Source organism: Vicugna pacos, chromosome 10, assembly GCF_048564905.1.
Source record: "Vicugna pacos chromosome 10, VicPac4, whole genome shotgun sequence".
NCBI lineage: Eukaryota > Metazoa > Chordata > Mammalia > Artiodactyla > Camelidae > Vicugna > Vicugna pacos.
In genome coordinates, this window is record NC_132996.1 from 52,163,582 (window position 1) to 52,186,867 (window position 23,286).

A 23,286-nucleotide genomic window follows, 5' to 3' on the forward strand; every position below is an offset into this window, starting at 1 on the left:
CAGCAAGAGACAAACACAGATTTCCGTTTGTCCTCATGGATTCCAGTTTATCCTTGCTCAGCCAACCTCACATCCATCTTTCCTTCCCACCTACTGGCCAGTTGAATTCAGGTCCAACATCAGGTGCAAAGGCAACAACCTCACACAGACCATTCCACCAGCGCCCACAATTGTATGCAGTCATCATAAGCCCTTATTCTATATGACACGTATAAGTTCTGAATCTCTAAAAAAAAAACCCTGACTGATGTACACCCCAGATTTCCAGCTGAGCAGACATCCTTCATCCTCAGTTCTATTCTGAGAGGCAAGGATTCCCTGTTACGAAGGGAGATGATGACACTCCTACAGCGGGAGAGGCTCGTGTCTCACTCTCTGGTCCTGACCTGGAGTCGCAGGTGAGTGTGTTGAGTGCTCGCAGCCCCTGAGAGCAGTGCTGGGGCAGGAAGGTCTAGGGTAAGTGGCAAGTAGCCATGAGGCTATTAACTAAGGTGGTGTCACCAGGACTGGGGACCAGATTCAGCTTCTAAAGGAATCAAAGTCAGAGCTGAGATGACATAAACACAAACCAAATCTGAGTGTTGAGGCAAAGATGGAAAAATGACACTAAATAGAAAACAGATTGTCAAGAACATAGGGAATGTGACGGTCCAGAAGGGGGAAGGACAGAGGCAGAGAGTGGAGAGGAGGCACGTGGGCACCCATGCGAGAAGTCAGACGTGAAGGTTTTATGGGGCTGTGCCCAGCTGGACAGCTTGCCCCTGCCAGGTGTTATGGGCACCAAACTATATAGCAGGTACTGTGTTCACTGCTTCAGACACTATCTCACTTAATCATCACAGCTACCACCAAAGACAGATTTAAGCATGCCAACTTAAATGATGAAACTGAGCTAGAGAGGGTAGGTGACTTGCCCCAGCTCACTTCAAGTAAGTGGAAAGACAGGAATTTGAATTTAGATCTTTTTGATTTGACTTCCATTACACCTCTCAAGATCCAAGTTTTCCAGGCTTAAAAACAGAAAGAAATAAAAACCCCTTTGAGCAACCTGATAAATATTTATCAAATCCAATACTCCAGATTAACTCACTCTGTGTGGGATGTTTGTTACTCAGAAGCTGATAACTGATACACTGCTCTTAGATTAAGTAATGAGAATGCAGGGGGTGAGTGAAAGGAGGAGCATACGACTTGCGGAAAGCCCCAAGAAAGCCTGACAAAAAGAGAAAGTACCAGAAATTCTCTTCTGGCTCAGGGAATTATGTAAAGACAGAGAGATGAGGAGGCAAGTTGGGAGACAGATGTGACCTCCAGCCTCAGGGCTAGTCCTTGGGGTCAGAATTCTCCCTGACACGTTGAGGGAAAAGTAAAGTTCCTGTTTGGATTTGTAGGAGATGAATGTCTCCCAGGTGCCCCGTACCAACCCTCTCAGCCCTCAGGAGGTACTAAAAAGCCCGAGAAGTTCCCGCAAGCCCCCAGGGGAGGAAGAAGAGGTCACTGAAAATCAGGCTGGGTAGTGTCCAGAGAAGGCTGTCACTGTGGCAAGGAGGCTGAGTCACCCAAACTGGCGTCAAAGAGGAGTCCCCCAGATCTCAGGGATGTCAGTGCCGGCCGGAACCGAGGAGCAGCCACGTCAGCAGGGAGGACCGCCGGGCCCTGGGGAAGCAGCGAGAACACAGCTCAAGTTCAATAGTTCCAGACTTTAGCACCCCATGCCAGCCAGACACCCAGGGATAAGAAAGTCTCACCACACACATCCAAGAACCAGCAGGAACTCGGGAGCCACAGAAGCCTCCAAGGCCCCAACTTGGAGAGGAGGAAGCTGGTGAGAGCTGGGGAGGAAGGATGAAAGAGTGAATTGCCCAATAAAGAGAAGGTGCCGGAGAAGATTAGGGACTGGATTCATTACTTCATTTTTCTTTCTCTACTATCCAGTGGGGGCTGGGGGTGGGGCTTGAAAGGAAAGTCACATTAAGTTATAAAAAAGAACGAAAAGCGAGTTTCTTGGCATATCTCAATCAAATGGGGGGAAATTGGTAATTCCAATTTAGATGCTATGAAAATCTGTTCTAGAGAAGTATGAGGATGCACAGCAGGGTCTTATGCTGGATCTAGAACATGAGAACCAGAGGGGACACTGAAAAGCACCCAACCCCTGGTACTTTCCTCTCTTTGGGCCTTACCTACGGGTCCCCATCTCCCTCCTCCCACACCCTATGACCCAGCAAACTCCAAGCCCTGGCACTGAAAAGATGGCATTGACTCTGCTATATGTGTTATTTGGGAATGATCATCTGGGGGGGGAGTCTATTTTAAAGGGCTGCCACCGAGCCGCTGGTCCCCACCCAGCCTCTGGTTCCAACATGTGTAGCTCAAAGAGGTTGCATGCAGGAATCAGAGCCATGGCACCTTTGTACTGTGGGTCAGAAGCCAACCCTTGTTTTATTAAAGTGTGTACAGGGGACTGAGAGGGCAAAGGACCACGCCGTGCCGTGGTGGTGTGCACAGACACCAGCACCACAGCTGGCTCCACAAGTGGCTGTTTGGAACTTGGTCTGGCTGGAGCCTTGGAAGAGACCTGACGAAGCCAGTCAGTCCTCTCTCGTCCAGAGCTGACCACAGCATTTGCACCTCTGAAGGGCTGGTGGGGAAGGCCACTGGGTTGTTTGAATGGGGAGGAATCCTTTGCTATTCACGTAGTCTATTTTGAAGAAACAGTTCTTGCAAGTAGCCCTGGTTATCTTCCAAATGGTCCCAGCAGTCAGGGAGGCAGGGGCCTACCAGAAAGTAAGCTCTCCTCACCCTCCACTGGTTTTGTCCTTGAAATCAGAAACCCTGGCACAGCCCAGTTCATAGGCAGAATCACACTTCAGGTCCATACTGCCTCGGGCAACACACATCCGGATGGATGGATGGATGCTCGGAAAAGCTTCTCCACGGGCCTGAGGCTCATTTCATGTTTCTCTCGATCCAGTCTTTGAAAGGCAGCACTTTGGTGAAGGCTGTGTAGAGGCTGTGGCTGCATGTTTTGTCATAGCTCCAGCTGACCAGCCCCACCAGATGCCAGCGGGGCTCAGGGGACGCCCGTCCCGGGAAGGACACAGCTGCGATGCCCCCCGTCTCTGCCGTGCAGATGTCAGAAGGGGCGGTGGGGTCCCGGCTGGCACAGAACATGTTGTCTGTGACGCTGACTGGGATGCCGTGGTCCTCATGCTGCTCCTCACACAGCAGCGAGTCTGCCACCCTGACCACCCCCGAGCGCAGCGTGTCGTTCTTGAAGCCAGGGTTCCTCACGTCTGCCAGGACGTTCCAGCCGGCCACGGTGATGCGGGACTCCTGGAAGGAGGTGCTGAGGTCCCGAGGGGCCGCCAGGCAGATGGGCTGCACGCGGGTGCTGATGCGAGCCTTGTCCAGGAGCTTCAGGATGGCGATGTCAGCATCCAGGAGGATGGGGTCGTAGTTGGGATGCAGGATGATTGCAGAAATCTACAAAGGCAAGGAACGTAAGGCCATGGTGAGCAGACAACTCCACAGTGACAAGGACAGGTAAGCCCTGGGGCTACTACGTTATCGTGAGAAAATGTCTGAGAGAGAGCTGCTATTATTTGGAGGTACTTTGCTTAAGGGATCGTGGAAAGCAGTGGCTCTATTTCCAGGGTTGTGAACTGATACTTCAGTTCAGCCTACTGCGGCTGGCAGGTGGTGGTAAAGAAGTGTAGTAGCCAAGTAAGGCTTCGGAGGATGGGAGTGCACGCCCCAGGCAGAGCTGGTCTGGAGGAGGCAAATGCCCCTCGGCTCCAGCTGACCACTGCCACGCAGAAATTCTAATTTTGCCAGAGAACAGACTCTAGACCTCTGGCTGAAACCTCCTGATTTTTAAATGTTGGCACATAACTGACTAAAAACTATGTGTTAGCACTATCAAAACAGCAACTCCTACCACCTATCAGTTTGCGACCTCTGGCCCGCTGTAAACATTTCATTTACCCTCAAGCCAGTAAGACAGAGCTACATGCAGAAGGTTCCGCCGGACTTCTTCACAAAGCCTCCCTGATTGTCCCAATCCTTGCTGATCATCCTCTTTGATGGGGGCCTCTAGGGGCTTATGTCTGTGACTTGCTGTAACATTTTTACCTACGTGTTCTATTCCTTCAACTACATCTGGGCACATTTCCTCAGGGATTCTATTGTGTTGAACTAATCACGATATACTGGTCTGTCTCCTCCCCTCATCTGTGGACTCATCAGGGCAAAAACCATGCCTCATTTAGTCCTGTATCTATTTCCAGCGGATGGCATGCTGTGGGAACTCAACAGTGGATGGATGGATGAGGGGGTCGGGGTATAGCTCATGCTTAGCATGCACAAGGTCCTGGGTTCAATCCCAAGACTAGAAAAAAAGAAAAACAATGGATGAGTGGATAGATGGATGGATTGCCAGGCAGATGGATGGACGTATAGGCGAGCTGGATGGGTGAGTGGGTGGATGGCAGAGAGGGAGGCAGGCAGGCAGGGAAAGAGAAGAATATCATGAGTTGATTAGGGCTATGTCTCGATGTCCTCAAAGCCTACCTAGCACAGTGTCCTGAACAAAACAGGTGGTTAACTCTTGATGACCACAGTGATGGAAGATGCCTGCTACTATCTTATTTTTCAAACAATCTAAGGGGGCGGGGGAAGATGCCATAGTCTTTCTAGACACCCCTGTCTAGCGTCCATCAGTGTGAAACATTAGGCACCTACTACACGCCTAACACTTCCAGGCTCTGGGCTGGGAGCTAAGTGCTCAGGTGACAGGGCTGACACAGCCGCTGCTCTCCTGGTGCTGGGTGTTGCTGAGCCAGAGCCCCAGTTTCCAGGCTGCAGCCTCTCTCACCCGCAAGCTCTGGATGCTCTTCTCATCCCGGTCATCATCTCGGTAGAATTTTCCCAGGACGACTTTGAGGTCTGCTGTCTTGATCACGGAGACCCTCCCCAGTTCGGTCACGCAATGGGCAGCCACCACCACGGTGCGCTCATTCACCAGGGCGCCGCTGCAGACCAGGAACCACGCGTCCTTGTGCAGGCTGCCGCCGTGCACCCCACTGGCCCTCCTGTAGATGGCTGCCTGCCACGGCCAGCGCGTCCCCTGGGTCTTCGGAGTGGTGATGTTCTCAGTTTTCCCGCAGACTATGGGGAAAGCACAGACCATGAAGTAAGATAAACTCAGACCTTCCCATCCAAAGGGGAAGGTGTCAATCAACCAAGAGAGTACAAATCTGGAAAGGTGACACCTCTTTGTGAGTGTCAAGTCTACAAAGCATCTACCCAGTTTTTCTTTTCCCTTTAAATATTAATCAACCACCTTGACATGGCTGACTATAAAGTCAACCATGGGTTGAATAGGGTTACGATTAGACTTACCATCCCAGATACCTACGGGGTCAGTTGCCTAATCTCTCTTTTTTTTTTATTAAAGTGTAGTTGATTTACAGTGTGTTAGTTTCTGGTATAGAGCATAGTGATTCTGTTATACATATATGTGTATATTATTTTTCATATTATCATTATAGGTTATTACAAATTATTGAATATAGTTCCCTGTGCTATATACAGTAGGGCCTTGTTGTTTATCTATTTTATATGTAGTGTTTGCCTAATCTCTTAGACCCTCAGTCTTCTTGCTTGCAAAATGGATACAGTAATCGCAATTGTCTCAGAGGGCTGAAGAGACCGGATGAGATGGTATATAGAAAGACTTAAAATATCATGACTATCGCTATAAAGATGATCACCATGAACTAAGCCATACTCTTCTCCTTTGAGAAAGAGGATGAGGGTAGCTTTGTATGTGCAAGACCCTATTCCAGACACATGTATTATCTCAGTCATCACCATTATAACCTTGTAATTAATCCCTCACTATCTAATTAATAACAATAACCCAATTAATACCATTGGGTGATGAGGATGAAAACTGGGGCTTAGACAGGGTAGCCAAGATGACATGACTAGAAGCCCTCTGGCTCCTTTAACCCCTCCCCCACTTGGTGTTTAATGACTACTCTGTCCCTTTTCTCCAAGTAAATATGATAGAATTATCCACAAGAAACTATGTCCTCCTCTTTCCAAAATAATTAATCTAAGATTTAATGAGTTAATTTCTCCTGGGTAATAAGTTTAAGCCAAAGGAAGGAAGCTCTAACTGTGGAAATTTCAGACATCATCAAGCTAGGGAAAGTAGTAGAGGATCATTCCTTTAGATAAGGAGTTTTTCCCAAAGTCAGTGGCTTTTCATAGGCAGTCATGGGAGCTGTGAGCTGTTCTAACCCCAAGGATAGGCCTTGACTCACTAGGGACGCAGGATGGGGCACGCCCGCTCCACTTCCCAGTCCTCAGACATGTTCTCCGGCTGCTGCCCAGGCGGCGGTAGAAGGGCGAGATGCACTCGTACTGGAGCTGGGTGTGCAGATGTTGGTACCCAGGGGGCAGGTCTCCAAAGGGAAAAGCTGGCTTCTTGGTCGGGGCGTCCTGCAGTTTCTGCTTGCTGAAGGCTGATGAATACAGCTGGTGTAATGGTGTCTCCCTGCATTAGGGCACACGAGCCCAGAGAGAGAGGAGGGCAGGAGACAGTCATCGTGGCCCTTTTAGCATCCCTGCCAATTCCCACGTGGATATTTGGTTACAGAGGAAGAAAACAACAGCTGTCTCTTCCTCTGTCTCTCTTTCTCTCCCCTCACCGCCCCCCTACCCCCCATCTCCTCTACCACTAAGAAAATGTTCTTGCACATTTCAACCTTCATTTTATTCCTCCATTTCCATTTCTGGCATGCCTCCTGCCACCCAGGACTTCAACCGAAGAGAATAATATCTGACATGATAGCTGCTACCCAAAGGTACGCTCTACGGGCACACACACAAAAATCACTTGTGAAATTAAACAAGAAAGGAAGTGCATTCGAATGAGAGAAATCCAGGCGTGTGCTCTTCTCTAACGATTATCGTAATGGGGCAATATTAGGAATTGACTTGAACTAAACTGTGTTGATACAGTAGCTGGATTTAGCAATTAGCCAATGTAATTAGTCCACCTCAGAGAACAGAGCTTTCTCTCAGGGCACATTGATTGGGAGAAATAAGGAGCGTTGTGTGTAAATGTGAAAAGGCCTTTAAATGAGCCCCGAGGCTGAAGTCCCCGGAGATCACTCTGGGGTTCTTCGGAGCGATGTATGCACACCACATGGCTTGCGCTCATTTTATATCAGTGCATAATGACTATTAACAGACAAGTTAGAATTCCTTTAGGAATCAGTGTTTTCATCCCTGTTTAATGAATGGAGGAAGGAAGCCCAGAGAGGTAGGTGCGGGTGTTGAAGGGCACATAGGAAGTTAATGCAGAACCCGGGCACCGCTGAGCAATCACGAGTCACCCTGGTGTCCCTGCAACGCCAATCCGATGGCATCTTAAGAAATCTGTTTCATGTGTCTGTACAGTGCTTTGCTCAGAGCAAATATTCCATCCACATTGATTTCACCCAGCAAATTTTTAGCTCTTGTCTACAACCAGGTCTACAGTTCAGGAAGCTTTTGGACTTGCAAACAAGTTCAGCTTTTTTACATTGCCTTTGGGGGTTCCTGGGTGAGCCTGGCTGCTGGAAATTGTCATACCCCCACTCCAGCAGCGTTATCTTCCAGAAAGATACTTAAAACCACGTTTTAGGCTTGCTTTCTCATCTGCATTGGACACCTGGCCCACATCACCTGACTCCCCATTATAACTGCTTTACAAAATGCGAAGCCCAGTGGTCTTTGTGAAAAGCTCGGGGCCTCCTCTACAAGCTGTCTCCTTGGGAAGAACGCTTGCAGGAGAGTCCAGCCCCAGGTGAATCAGGAAGATTAGAAAACGGGGGAGGGGCAGAAGGCGGAGTCCACTGCCACTGTTCCCAAGGGAACGCCTGGCCTGCAAAGGGATATGGAATGAGAACGCCAGAGGCAGAGTGAGAGATGGAGGAATAGCCTGATTTTTTAATATTTCATGTCACTTGATTGGGGTCAGTTCTAGTCACTGAGATTCATTGTTACCATTTCTAAAAGCAAAAGCTACTGCTTTTGTGCGCAAGGTGTTTACGGAAGGCTGAATTAAATTTTCGTGCATCAGGGAGCAGACCCTGAAGACCCTAGATTTGCGTCCTGGCTCTGCTCCTTCCTCTAGCAAGTCCCCTACCTTCTCGGAGCCTCCATTTACCCATATGTAATACAACGTAATAAGATCTAAAATGAAATGGTCATAAAATAATCCTTACCTCAGAGGTTGTAGCAAAGATTAAACAAGCATGTAAAGAATTCAGAAGGATAACTGGCAGCTGGCAAACACCCAAGGAATGCTTGCTACTAGCCCTGCATTTAACCCTTAACAATCCCCAGAGGCTGATGTTACCGCAATTACCCTTTTCAAAAGAAGAAACTGAAGGTTCGGCAAGTTTAGAAACTTGCCCAAGAATACCCAGCACTAAAGAGAGATGACAGAAATAGGTCTTAAACCCTTGTGTGTCAATCCAACCAATCCTTCATTCATTCACTATTTGGGGGGTGCCCACGACGCAGCAGGCACTGTCCTAGGCACTAGGAGTTCAGCGTGAACCAAACAGAAAATGTTTCTGCACATGTAAGTAACTTGCACATTTTGGCAGGGGGAAGGGGGTGGTGGGGGGAGACAGAAATTGAACAAGTGAACAAAATGTCTGTAAGACAACAGGTGAGGATGGATGCTAAGATGAAAACTGGAGATCTCTGTAAAGGCCAGAGAGCGCTGGGTAAAGAAGTCAGCTCAGTGGTCAGGGTGGGGGTGGGGTTGCTATTTTCAAAAGGATAGTCATGGAAAGTCTCTCTGCCAGGTAGAAATGGAGCAGAGAACAGAAGGAAGCCAGGCATTCAGCCACCCTGAAATCCTGTGGACACAGGTTCCAGACAGATGGAGCCGCGGAGCCACGAGTGTAACTCACCACCAGGGGTCCCCGCCTCTGTCTTTCTAGGAGAAAGGCTGAGTGGGTGTCCCCGAGGCCTCTCAACCCTCATCGTTCATCGCTGGCTCCTGGCTCCACCAGCCTGCCTCATCTGGTTGGTCACTACCAAGAGCATCTTCCTAAGGCACAGCTGGCTGCATTGGGTAGGAATGCCATCCCCCTAGAAGCTGTATGATAAATACGTAGTAATTTCAGGAAGACTCAAGTATTAAAAGCCAGTTCCTCAAAGACCACCTTAAAGCCTGGCTTCCCACCAACTGCTTACTTTCCCACGAGCCAGTGAAACCTGGTACATCTTCCAACAGTCACTACCTCTTGGCTAAAGGCAGCTGGCTCCTCAGCCTCCATCTAACAAGCCCTATTCTTTCATGGCCAGTCAGCACCGAGTGTCCCTAAGAAACCCCAGACTGTCTTTGGCCAGACAGACTGGGGAAAGAGGGTGGGAGGGAAAGGTCCATTCGCCTTCACAGCAGAGTTCAGGTGTTTCGACCTCACCTTGACTGAACCTGCATTGGAAGAACTCTCCGTCTCACCAGGTCTGAGATCTTTGGTTCTCGACAGGCTGGAAGAGAAAAGACCACACTGCGTGATCCTTTTCCACATCAAAGGTTCGCACCATCCGGTTCAGATGCATCCCTGATCACCCCTTCTGGGCACCGGGGCACATTCCCCAGGCTCTCAGAGGTAAGATGTGTCAGCCGAGCTCGGAAAGCTCACTTAGCAGAATACCCCAGTTGGCAGCCCCCTTTGAAGAACCCAAGGGGAATAAACACCTCTGAAGAGCTGCTCCACCCGGGTGATAGGAAATGCTGGCAGTTAAGAGATTAGGGTTATCTGTTTACATAAAAAGTATTAGCGGACTTGATCAACATGGAATAAAAGCCAACGTCAAGGTTCTAAAATATAGCCCAACATTGGGGATTTCAAGGTTCTCATTTAAAACCAGACAGCAGTGTCAACCATCAGTAAGTCTTGAGTAACTGATTCCTCCATGTCCTTTTTCTGCAATTAAGGTTCCTAATGATCCTTTGAGGGCAACTCAAGGCCCAGTTTAATTTTGTTGAAGTCTCTCTTTCTTCACAAGTGAAAAGGAATCCTTCCCATCTCACTTTCCCAATCAAGCGGCCAACATTCGTCTAATTAGCAACCTAGGGAACTTCAGTTGTATTAATTTGTAAGAGAAGAGTCGACAAAAATCTCCAAGGACATATGTAACACCAGTTCCATACTTAATGAAATCGAGAATCAAGAGTCTGTGCTGGTGAGGATGGAAGTCGCTCCTGGCTAAAGTCTAAAGTGATTTATTCCTTTCACAAACCATTCTTTCAGTCCCTTTCCCATGACTCAGGTTGTTGACAAACACCCAGAAGGGAAAGTGGAGGATTGAAGCAATTATCTGGATAATCTAGGCCAAGGATTTCTTCCCAGGAAACAGCCAGATAATTGTGACCTGCCACCAAAAAGAGATGGAGTTGTTGACCTGGAGCAACTAGTGAGACACTCCGCCTCCCCATCGCCCAGGGGTAAGGTTCAGACTTCCCTACTCCACAGTCCATTTGTTCTGATCCCAAACTACCTCTTTAAATGTACTTCCCAGATTTCCAGATTTACCTGCTTTTCGTTTACCATGATTCTCTCACTTCTGCTTACACCACTTTTCCTGTGTCCTCTAACTGGAATATTGTTCCAACTCCTCTTCGCTTTTACAAATCCTTTCTTGCTCCCCAGAATGGCCCCAGTCCCACCTGCTACAGGCAATTGTCCCTATTTCAGGCGACATTGACCTCTCCTTTCTCTGAATACACACCACTCATTTGTTTTATAACTCTGCTTTGAATGTTCAGGATTTACTCTTTTTTTTTAATGTCAACTTCTTTTTTTTTATTTTTTTAAGCTTGTGTTTTATTTTTGGGGGGAGGTAATTAGGTATTTAATTATTTGTAACAGAGGTACTGGGGATTGAACCCATGACCTCATGCATGCTGAGCATGTGCTCTGCCTCTGAGCTATACCTTCCCCAATTCTTTTTTTTAAAAGGTGTTTTTAAACATCTTAACATCTTAAACCACCCTCCACGTAAGCTGACAGGGATGGTATGTCTATGTTGTCCTTTTATTCTTGCATTAACTTAAAGTTGCATGGACAGTAGCTAAATGTAACCATAGAAATGTATATTGATTGCTTCAATTCTACCCTCGGGCTTGCACAATATAAAACTCAGCCTTGTCATCTCTCCTAAACTGCTCTGATAACGACATCACTTTTCTTGATCACATCAGGATGTGATTAGGATAAGCCTAATCCTTTGGTGGCCCCCAAAAGAAGCAAATGCTTTTATGCATGGTTTCCAATCTAAGAGTAGCATACGGTTCCAGTGAAAACTTAACAGAGCAAGGCATTTTTTTCCAGGGGCACAGAAACATGCATCGGAGCTCCCAAAATGGCCAGCAACTCCATCTATTTCTATAGACTTCAGAAATGTTTGCAAGTTACCTTTTATGCAGATGGGCTGTTTCCCCGACCACTCTCCATCCTGCTGGCAAGTCCTCATCTCGTTGCCACTAAGAACGTATGAGTTGTTACAAAAGAAGGACATGACGGTGCCAATTTTTGCATAGCGCCCAGCCAGGAGCCCGGGGCCTCCTGTCACCCTCTTGTACCCGTTGACTGGCCCCCCAGGGTCTGAGCAGTTTCTTTCTTCAAGGCCTAAAAGTGAACATGAAAGAAAAGGAGAGCTATTAAGAGTCTGAAGCATTCCATTTTAGAATCGAATCTTTTCACGTTTCATTTAATTAAAAACACAGTGACATAGAGCCTGCTAACGATGACACTCAAAGGAATTACCAAGAGAAAACTCATAATAGAAAATGCACACATTGCACGTATCTTCCCCTTGTTTTAATGATTTTATTCCTAAACTGAGATGTGTCTCATTCCATAAATAAATACATTTGACACCGCAGCGTCTCTTACATGGTCATGATCATTTTTTCCCTCAAACTGCAGTGGGAGCTGGGCAGGCCTGGACAAAATACACATTTTGCCTAGATTTTATGACCAGCATACAAGGGTTATTGTTTTTCAGTGTTGTAATAATCATTTCCTGTGTTCCCTAAAGCTTGGGCAATTAAACTAGACTCTTCAATTTCCTATGTGCGTTGTACACAGACAGCAGAACAGATTAGAAACAACAGTATATATATGAATTTGGATTTTGTATTTCATCTGCAGGAACATCAGTGTGTTGAAAGTTGTCGATAAAAAAACACTAGAGGACAATATAAATTCAGAGATACAACTAATTTCCCTTGATCTCTGAATATAACTTTCCATCTAAACATTTAACAATATTCATTACAAAGACATCTCTATTCTCTCTTTACTTAGAATAAAACTGGCATCACCAGCTATTCTGAGCACTGAACAGGACATTAGATGAATCCTAGAAACATTCTATCAGCGAGATGACATATTTTTCCCGAATGGATCATGGCACAATACTGAATATTCCTCGCCTACAGACACAGGGTAAGTCCCCTGAGAGTTTGGGTACCAGTCACTCTATCAGCCTCCCTTGTCTCTTTTTAATCATTTGTCCCAAGACCCAGGTTCATCTGTATAACACCGTCCCCACGCAATACAATTATGCATTGGACATGCTTTTCTCCCTGTAACTGTCCCGATTATCTTTCAAGCGACTTACTTGCTTGCCTCCAGGCAAGAAATGAATCTGCATTTATATAACACCTCTAAAATATTTGAGAACTAAAAATTAATAGAGTTTCCTATGTGTAATATTTTAAGCTTGTTAATCTTGACTGAGTTACTGGCTTATCTGGTCTAAGATTGCCCGTCCGTCATGTGACAGATAGATGATGTCAGTGACATTCTGTGTTCTTGGTCATGTAATATGAGCAGTTTCCCTGGTGTTGACTCCAAAGCCCCATTTTAAGTGTAGGAAAGAGACCTCACCGAGTGAGCTGTTTAAAAATACCGAAATGGTACAGGGAGGCCAATGCATGTTTTGAAGCTTCAAGTGGACTCAGAAAGTCCCAGTGCTTGTATTTCCAGGAATCCCTCTATGATGTGCGAAGAAGAGGCAGAGATTCAGGGATGGGGCTACCTTCTTACAGTACAGCCTCATTCAGTGCTGAACATGTAGCCCGGAGACAACCCACAGACTGCAATCGTCTCAAAAACATACTGTGTTTTACCCGCAAGTTTTAGAAAATGAAATTCATTGCCAACATAAAAATCAGAGGATTTCTCATAAAAGTCTGTGCTACTGGCTTCTGACAAAATTCAGCTCTGAAAACCCTGGGGCTGTATTCCCACAGGGCAAGAATCAGCTGGTGTGGGGAGGAGATCTCTGCTTTGATGGGAGCCACGTTCTTCCTTTGGCTACTGCCCCCACCAGCTGCTTGACCTTGGCAGATACTTGGCATCTGTGGTCAGTTAGGCTATCAAAGGGCGATGGTTTGTGTAATTTAAGTGCAATTCCCCTTCCATTGTGAGCTTTGCTTGTTAGAACTCATGGCCAAGGAAGACTGGGTGATACTTAAGACCAGTGCTGGAACAGTGGAAGAATCTAAACTAGCCTCTGGCCACATCAGCTGCAGCAGAAGACAAGAAATCACTTCTACTGCCTGATCAATGGGTTTTTCTCCTCTTTGAAGTCCTTTCATGGTCCACTAGGCTCCCACCCCATGATTTCCTATGTACAGGATTCCCATGCATCATATTTCTATGACATTGAATGTAGGTTTAACTGGCAGGAACCTTGGAGAGTTCTCGAGCCCTTAGAGATAACAAAGCCTCAGGTTGTGTCTCTCACTGAAGAGGCTTTAAGAGAAGATTTAAATATAAACGGACTTGAGATATCCAAACATGTCTGCCCAAGGTTGAGGAATTCTGCCATATTTCTTTAATTCTTAAATGGCTATTTCTTTATAACGTGACATGTCTGAAGTCAGGTCACATGCATATTTTTCTTGTAATGTTTCTTTACTCCCAAATCCCCAGAAAAGCTATAATTAAATCAATGGTGCACCTTAAACTTGCTAAAATCTTAGAATGGAGAAATATTATTTGGTTTTAAGTTATGCTCATGAAATGTCACCAGGATTGAGCTGAATGATGCTTCCTAGTGAGGGTTCAAAAGAAGGCAAGACTACATGGCTGAAATTCAAGAGGAATGCAGATCAGAAACAGATTTATAAAGGATTCAGATAATGCAGTTTTATGACACTACTTAAGAATAAATAGGAAATAAAACAGAAACTTGAGAACATCAGTAGAAAACAGGAAACTTTAAAAAAAATAACCAAAGGGGAAATCTAGAACTCAAAAAGTCACAACGACAGAAAGTAAAAACTCAGCATAAACTCAGAGTTTAATAGCAAACCAGACATGGTTTAAGAGTATCAACAAACTGAAATATAACCTGAAAGAAAAAAATTCAGAACAAGGTCCAAGAGACAAAAAGGTGAAAATGTACAGGAAATTGTAAGGAAAATGTGCAGTGAGATTAATAAATACATGTAATGGGCATCTCAGAAGGAGAGAGAATGGAGTAAAACCAATATGTAAAGAGATAGTAACTGAATTTTTCCCAATGAAAGACATCAACCTACAGATTTACCCAGTCCAGATAAATAGGAAGAAAACCACACATAGACATATCATAAAAAACTGTTAAAAACCAAAACCAAAGGAAAAAAAAAAATCAGAGCAGCTAAAGGGGGTGGGGGGGAAAGACTGGAAAAGTGTACTTTAAAATAATTACAGTCATCTCTGGCTTGTTAACACTGAGAATGTTTTTTGCTTCCTTATACTTTTTTTTTTCCAAGTTTTATAATCAGAAAATGTAACCATGAAAGTTTATTATTTTTATTGTTTCGGTTTCTGTTATTATTATTTTTTAAAGTATCAGGCAAAATGGTTTGGGTCCTCCCCACTAAGACTATATAAATCTAGCATCGTCTTCATGCTTTTTTTGTGTGTTCCCATACTCTCTCCACTCCATGCAAATCTCTTTACCATCTTGCATAATAATAGAGTAATCCAACTTCCCATGAATTCAGATTTAAATGAGTTTGTCAATAGACTCTGGTGGAAAAATAATGGCCTCCAGGATCAGATAATCATTTGCTTCTCAGTGTCCAGAAGAAGCACACAGCGGGTGTTCAGCTAATGTCTGCTTGTGGGAGGAAGCGATAAAGGCTAAAACATATTCATTTTTCCACTTAATAAACTAGGACCTGGGAAAATTAATTAATCTCACCAAGCCTTGCTTTTCTCACCTGTAAAACAAGATAATAACACTTTTCCAGCTGGGCTGGTTTTGAGGAGTAATTTAAATTACACATTATTTGTTTGTTACTTACAAGCATCCAATTGCCTTTAAAAATCAACTCCCCAAATTCATACACCTTAAAGAAAAACCCATAAAGAAATCTAAAGGGCTAATATTGAGTCTATTCAAGTATAAAGCAATATTATTTGGTCTCTTGGTAATGTCTACACATGATAGGCTTCCCGATCTGGGTCTGGTGTGTTGATTCAGACTTCTGGGTACCAACCATAGTCTTTGTACATTCATCTACTTTAATCCTGGGTAATGAAGACTTAAAAATATATTCCTGCATCAAACATCCCCTGGGCATTATTCTCTCTTCCCTCTCATTTATTTCCTGTACTTTTCAAAGCTGTACACTCTTCCAGGATGATTTTGAAGAGGATTCTAAGACTTCCTCCGTGCATCCTTTCCTCTCCCAGTTTAGACATCTACCTGTTGGGTTCATAGACCATCTGCATCTCATCAGAGCATCGCCCCAGGGTTAGATTTCAAAACTATCTCTTTCTTCTCTGTGTGGGTTCTCTGTTTAGAAACCTTTGTATCTCCCCACTGAGCAGATTCATGATTCTCACTATTTGATTCTTCAAGAGCTTTGGGTTTCATTTCCCCTTGGTGGGATGGATGTTTTCACACAAAGCCAAAGTAGAATATAAAACATCTGCATCTCCGGTGTGAAGGAGCATCAACTCCTGCTCTGCTAAGTAAAGTATTTCATGATTAGTCACAAACAGCACATCGTTCTGGTACCTTTGGGACTCAGCCCAGAGACATAAACACATTAAGTTTAGCATAACTTTATGTGCTATTTTGCGAACGAAAACAGTCCTTGGGACGCATTTCTCTGGGATATTGTCTCAGATAAACATTAAAGAAAGGTCTTCTCTCCCTTGCCTTCTTTATCTTTTCCTCAGAGCAACAGTATTAGGCAGTTTGTGGTGATAGCACTTTACAGAGGACAACGCGATGGCTTTGGGATGGCTGGAGTAGTGATCACTGTTGGTGCCCCACCCAGGTCTCCTCATCCTTCTGCTAGCTCAGCTTCTACACACGTGCTTTGCTGCTGTGAGCTGGCACCTGCCACCTTCCGAGGACTGCCCTTGGGCATGGGCACCATCTTGCCTGTATGAAGAGCTCAAAAATGCCTAGATGTGTGTCCGCTCATGCCCACCCCAGGGCTGCCTGCAGCCAGTGACTGATGGGTGTGGGAGAACAAAAGCCCTGTTTCTCTGGTTTCTGGAGGCGTAATCTACACTTCCCAGCACGCTACAGGATTGGGTGGAGTCTGGGAGTTCAGTTGACATCACTCTTGCTTGGTTTCTTCCTCTTTCCTCTTTTGCTTCCCAGCTCCCACATTGGCTGATCCTGGGAAGACTTCCTTTGAAGAATCATTTAGATTCAAATGCTTGGCTCGGGGTCTGGTTTGGAGAGAAACTCAGCTAAGACAGCTCTGCTGTTTTCTCAGCCCTGGGCATCAAGCCCCTCACGCCTCCCAGCATGGCACTGGGAGGTGATAAAACCCCAGAGAGGCGGTTATGTCAGCCCTGGGCATGGAGCCCTGTCTGCCTTTCAGCACTCCTGGGAGATCTTGGGGAGGGTGATGCGCAGGGCAACTAGAAAAGCCGCATCTCATCAGAGGGTCTCCAGCCTCCATGGATCCTCTCGGGCTCCAGGCCAGTCCGACGCCAGCAGGGCTGTTTTGACCTGACGGGATCAGGTGCTCTCAGACGATGGATTTCCTCAAACTAAACAGCGTAGGTCCAGAATCCGCTGTCTAAGGATGCTCCCTGCCAGTCTGGTGCTGTCTGTGTAAAGCCAGGCACCTCTGACAATCCTGGGGTACGGAGGAGGAGGAGACCTCGGCAGTGACTGAGACTGGACTTCTCACAAGCCTAAATCACGGGCCTTGGAGTTGGATTTCTGTTGATTTAAAGAAAATAAAGTTGTATCTCTTTCTCCCCTGACTGATACACTCAGATTCTCTTACATACTCGATACAAGGCGGCAAAATGGCTGGGTCCAGAAGACCTGTAAGAAATGGACATGATGATGGAGACGTCAGGGACATGTCAGGATAATACAGAGACTTTTTAAGGAAAAGCAGCTCTCTGGCACACTCAAACGATACCTGCTGGTCGGATCAACTATACTGACCATGACAAAAGGAAGTCCACACTCTTCATCCCTAATTTAGGGAGTGGACCCATTCCCCTAAGAATCACAAAACCCAGGAGGCAGGTCCAGCTGGGGCGAGAAAACAGATCTCTTGTTCCATTACGTCACTTTCCACTAGGATATCCTTGCTCACAAAGCATCTTTTTATGAGTGAATCTAGTTTCAACACACTGCACCACAGTTCATGAATATCTGCCTTTTCCTTTTGCTTTGGTCTCGAAGCTGTATGTTCAAATTTGGAGACAAGATCTAGGAAAAGGGACCAAAGAACCCAAACTCTGCTCTGCCTCCGGGAAGCCCAGCGTGTCTCTCTGTAGAGGAAGATAGGTGATGTGCTGGTGGCTACTGATTTCGTTGATTAATTTCCCTGCACTGTTCACTCAGTGGGCAGCTCCTCTGTGGCCAGCAGAAACAGGCATTGACAAAGGTGTTTCTGTATGTTTAATCTCAAGGCCCTCCCAGGCTCACTTAAGCACTTATTAAAAATCGTTTGAGGCCTTCCTTCCAATTACTTATTCCCTAAGTCTTCAGGAGAATGCAGAGATGTATACACAGAATTTTTTTCATTAGCACCATTTCATGCTAAATGACTAGTGTCTTTCTTAACTTTGCTTTGAAAATTACATCTGAACATGGGACTCTAATCAAGGAACAAAGGAAAGGTAATCACTGGGGCCGTCAGTGAATCTAATCAGGTGTGGGGTCTTAGCAAAAAATAGCCAATTGCAGCAGCTGACTGTAGTCTGGGTTGCATCAAAGATGCCATCGGGTACAATCAATTTAACTGGGTTGATACCACTTAGCCTTCTGTGTCGTCTAAAAGAAAACCTCTTAATCTACCAGTGGGAACCTGGGTGGAATGGGACCAGGTTCTAATTAAGATGCTTCTGCTGAGGATAACCACTGGGGGTTTGTGGGAAGCCGAGCTCCCAGTTTTATCACATGTGTGTCCTCCCTGTGATACTAGACAGAATTGTTAACACAGAGATTACCATTTAACCAGGGCACATGTTGAAGTTAACGCAGTGAGAAGCTGGTCAAGGGCACAATCAGTTATGAAAGGCGAGGCATTAGCAAAGGCCAGGGGTGCTTCCTTATGATGGAAGCAGCCACTTTCTAACCTCTGTCTGAAAAATGCTAGATCATAGAGTTTGACAAAATCCTTCAGAAGATCTTAAGTCCCTTGGGAGGTATTATTGGCTCTTTCTACAAACATTAGTGAAGTCCCCACTCACTTCCACTACCCCACCCGAGAAAGAGCTGGGCTGGCTCTTATATACAGAGAAGAGCGTTTGTGTGTGTGCGTGTGTGCGTGTGTGAGAGAGAGAGAGAGAGATCAATTCTTGGGTCTAACTGAATCTTTTAAAACCAATAATACCATCATATTTTGAGCATCCTTTCAACAATGCAGTCCTGAAATATATGATATTTAGCATTGATCAAAGGTTAACCCAATGTTTTAAAGAAACAACCAAATGGTGACCTAGCTGACATGAGCTCTGCCCATCTATTAAGTTAGCTCCTCAAAGACATACTTTCACGAAGTATTTCAGGTTGGGTTCTTCCAGAAGCAGGCTGGGAGACAGGGATTTGAGTGCAAGTAGCTTATTTAGGTAGCAATCCCAGGAAGGACCAAAGAAGTAATGTGGCAAAAGTAAGACAGGGAAGTTCACATTATCAAGAAAGTTACCGCTGGGGGCAACTGAGGTTGAATGCCATTGGGAAACTCCGGGAGACAGTGCGGAATATGCCTCAGAGTTACCCCACCTAGAGAGCAAGGGATATGAGTTACTACCTACAGACCACCTTCAACCATTCGTTGAAGGATGATGGGGTGAACGCTGATTCCTCAGCACCTCCTGTCTTCCCACGTATACGAGCCAGTGGGCCCTGAGAGCTAGGGAGAGCCCTTAGGCAGAGTTGCAGGAGCGCCGGGCTGGAATTCGGTGCATTGGCACACTAAGTTATGGTGTGAGCACAGGGGAGCTAAAAGGATCCAGTTTTTAAGAAATATTTGGTACAATGAAGATTAAACTTCTGTTATTCACAAAACTGAAGTAAAAAACATTTGCCCAGCACTACCTTTAGGTAAGGAGAGGGAAGGAGTAGGGGTTATAATTAAATGGACAATATTTGCATCACCAAATGAACTTGTGCTCCCTTTCATTTAATACACAATTAGAGCCATACCAGCTAAGGCATTTCCCTTTTTGCCTTTGCTGCCAGGAAACTCAGAATCAGAGCCATTTGAGGCTGATCATTTCATCTGATGCAAATGTTGAACTTAAATCTCACATCTCAACCTAGTGCTCTCCTTCACTTTTTCTTGTCGCACTTCCAAATTGTTTTACTTTATTATTTATACCCTGCTTGCTTTCAGAAATGGTTTGATGTGGTTTACAAAACTGCACCTAAAAAAAGCATATGCTTCTTTCTCAAATTTTATATAAATGAAATACTTACGGTAGCGAGGGAGCCACCTTAATTAAAAAACTGAAGGTGCTACTCAGTCCCTTTCATAGGAGATGGGTTTCAGAGCTGTAAGATTATCTGACAGTCCCAGGAAGAGAAACAGATCCAGAGTCAACAACAGTCATTACCCCATTATCTAGCTGGCAGTACAGGCTGGGGTGTTAGTCTCCGTTCTTAACATACTCTTGGTATCCACCCATTCTCACTCACCACAAAAATCAAGAAGCATTTTGAGACAGAATTTCAGCTCTGTTTGCAAAAGGCATTAAGTTTCTCTTTGGGACTTTGTTCATTCTGGACCCTGACTGAATATGAGACCAACACCCAGAGACAACCATTGGATGGGCTCTCATCCCTCCCTCACTTCTTCCTGCTCAGCTTGTATCTGAGTCTGGTGCCTCTGGACCAAATACCTTTCACTTCCACAAAGGTCTCCCCCAACCAGGAATAATGACACCAACTGGTGATATAACCTCCCACTGAAAACCCTTTTTATCCCCGTCCAGCCAATGGAATGCTGCCTCCCTGGTGTTTTCCAGCCCTCCAAGGTTGTGAATGAGACAGTACCCAATGTGAAATTATACTTGGACTGCCCACACTGCTCTTTATTCATCTGGCAGCAATTTGGAGGCTGAGGCTTACAATTAGCTATTTGATCTTAATCAGTATTGTCCTTGGCTCCTGGCTCCTGGTACACGATGTCCTTCGAATACCACTTTTCTGATGTTTGGATGGCCTATTTCATTAGCCAGCTGAAACTCGCTGTGCCTAAGAGACAAGTCAGCTTCAATACATCTTAAGAAAGTCTTGGTCATTCGACTTTTGTTCAAAATCAACCTGATACATCCTCATTTGGTAGAGTCGATAGGTACCCGATGTAACTATAAAACATAGCTGTCTTCTATCCAGTGGATGTGCTCAGTAAGACTGCTTAGGGCTCCCACAAATCTCAGAAGGTTTCCAAGTCCGCTCCTGGGGATGGGGGTGGGAGTCGGGGTGGGTGACAACAATAAACGACTAGGGGAAATGTCCTCCAGTGGCATTCACAGTCAACTTTTCAAATATTAAAAAAAAATTCACAGTGAAAATGACCCAAACAAGACAATTCTATCCTATTTAGCCTTGGGGATGAACAGAATGAACTTGCAGAAGCCTCCTGAGCTACTGAGCACATTGAGCCCTAAGAGATTCCACCAGCTTAGTCATTCTCATCACCACCGTCACCATCACCAAAGGCCTTACTAGGGAAAGACACAGCCGGGAAATGTATGGCATGACCACTCTCCTCTGCACCAGAAAAAGACCAAGACTGACATTGTTTTGTGGTTCTGCCAAATGGAAGGAAAATGTAGAGCCCTGCCTCATCTCCCCAGTGCCTGGTACCTAACAGATACTCAAAAGTGTCTGGCTGGATGAGTCTGCAAAGTGGGGAGGATAATAGTACCTACCCCAGGGGGACGTTGTGACAATTAAAGGAGATGTCACGTAAAGCACAGAGCCCGGCCTATATTGAGAACAGCGAGAATAACTACTTTTGTTGTTTTTAATACTTGGACACCAACGGGAATGCCTTGTGTTTTGCAGAGAGGAAGCGATCACCTTTGGAAGGAGGGTGAGGGACAGGCAGTGAGCGCCCCAAAAGGCAGGGGCCTTTAAGGACAAGCCGGGGCTCTGCAGCCTTCGTCAAGGGGCTGGAGTCAGTCTCCGGCTCTGGGATGGCAGGAATGTTCGTTTCCGTCAGGATTAATTCTGCTTTGCCCTCAAGCTCTTCTACTCTTTGCATTTTCCTCCCGCTGCTCTCCACAGGCATCCAGTCCATCCCAGCTCTAATGAATTACCTCTTACCCCAGAACCAAAGCAAAATCTGCCCCCTGCAGTAAGTCCTGCCTCAGTGACCTCATCTGCCAAAGCACAAGCCAGGAGCAGGCACGTGGAAGCAAGTTCTCGGGAAAACAGCGGTGGGTCTGGCCCATTCCACACCGCTGGCGCTCCATCCCAGGCTCTGGGAGCCCGTCAGACTGGAGGGCTGTATATGAGGCCTTGCCCGTCCTCCTATTATTTGGCTGGAGCGCCATCCATAACTAAAACGACTGCTGATTAGCAAAACGCACCCCCATTAGCCAACCCCAATCATCTCACCTTGAATGAGAAGAAGCAATGCCTTGGTCTTAACCCCTTAACCTCTTGGTCTTAACTTCTTAAGGTCACAGGCCCACAGAGCCCAGCAGAGTGAGAGCGAAAATGTCAAAAGGTCTCTGTAGACTCAGATTTACCCAATAAGGAATGATCCAAATGAAAAGGAAACTTTCCCCTGAATTATACAAACAAACAAATACCTTGATAACCACACAAGGGTAGCTGTGTTCAGTGACAGCTTTTGCTTTCCAAATGTGATGGCATCCCACTGAACACGCTAAGAAGGATGGCAGAGATTAATCTCCATGTTAGGGAGGGAGAGCAGACAGGAGGCTCAGGTCCAAGGACGTGGGTAAGAAGTGAGTAGCCCACTAGTCATCTTCCCAGGGCTCCTCCCATCACTGAAGGCTCTGGGTTATCAACTGCTGGTGGGTAACAACCATGGATTCCCCAGGACTATTTTCCATGGAGTTATTCCTACACCCCTCATCCTCTCTCAAGCCAGATTGTGTATTCTCTTTTCTATTCTGGTGATCTAATAAAATATGTGAGGGATGATCTGGAACCTTGGCTTCCTACATAACCACAGGGGACTGACATACAGCATTCTCCATGTTAAATGAGTGACTATTAAAAAACTCCATGAAAATGATATCACTTATATGTGGAATCTTAAAAAAAAACGGAAATGAACTTATTTACAAAACAGAAGCAGACTCAGAGACATAGTAAACAAACATGGTTACAGCGTGGGGGAAGGATGTGGGAAGGGATATATTGGGAGCTCGAGATTGGCAAATACTAATTACTGTATATAAAACAGATCAACAACAAGTTTATACTGTGTAGCGCAGGGAACTATATTCAATAGCTTGTAGTAAACTATAATGAAAAAGAATATGGAAACAAATATGTGTATGCATATGTATGACTGAAACATTATGCTGTACACCAGAAACTGACACATTGTAAACTGACTATACTTCAATACAAAAATAAAAAATTTAAAAAACCCTGAGAAAAAGGGAGGCTGACCAGGTAGCATGATGCATGGGGCAATCTGCTCTGGAGTTCCCCAATCCAGTTCCCCCCGATCTTCCTCCATTTGTCATCTCTAACAGCCCCCTCTCCTGGCTGTCCTGGCAA

The 23,286-nt window shown here is 45.5% G+C and overlaps 1 protein-coding gene across 5 annotated transcripts in view; it reads right to left on the bottom strand.

The window, feature by feature from the left end:
• Positions 1-2,407: 2,407 nt before the first annotated feature.
• PAMR1 (peptidase domain containing associated with muscle regeneration 1) overlaps positions 2,408-23,286 on the bottom strand; it is a 159,675-nt gene continuing 138,796 nt past the window's right edge. For all 5 annotated transcript variants that reach the window (XM_072969789.1, XM_031681034.2, XM_072969788.1 and 2 more), the window contains 5 exons: positions 11,496-11,708; positions 9,498-9,564; positions 6,333-6,565; positions 4,877-5,169; positions 2,408-3,486 (listed from right to left, as the gene is read on the bottom strand). In XM_072969789.1, coding sequence (XP_072825890.1) covers positions 2,950-3,486; positions 4,877-5,169; positions 6,333-6,565; positions 9,498-9,564; positions 11,496-11,708 — 1,343 coding nt within the window. In that variant the 3' untranslated portion in view covers positions 2,408-2,949. The remainder of the gene's footprint in view (positions 3,487-4,876; positions 5,170-6,332; positions 6,566-9,497; positions 9,565-11,495; positions 11,709-23,286) is intronic.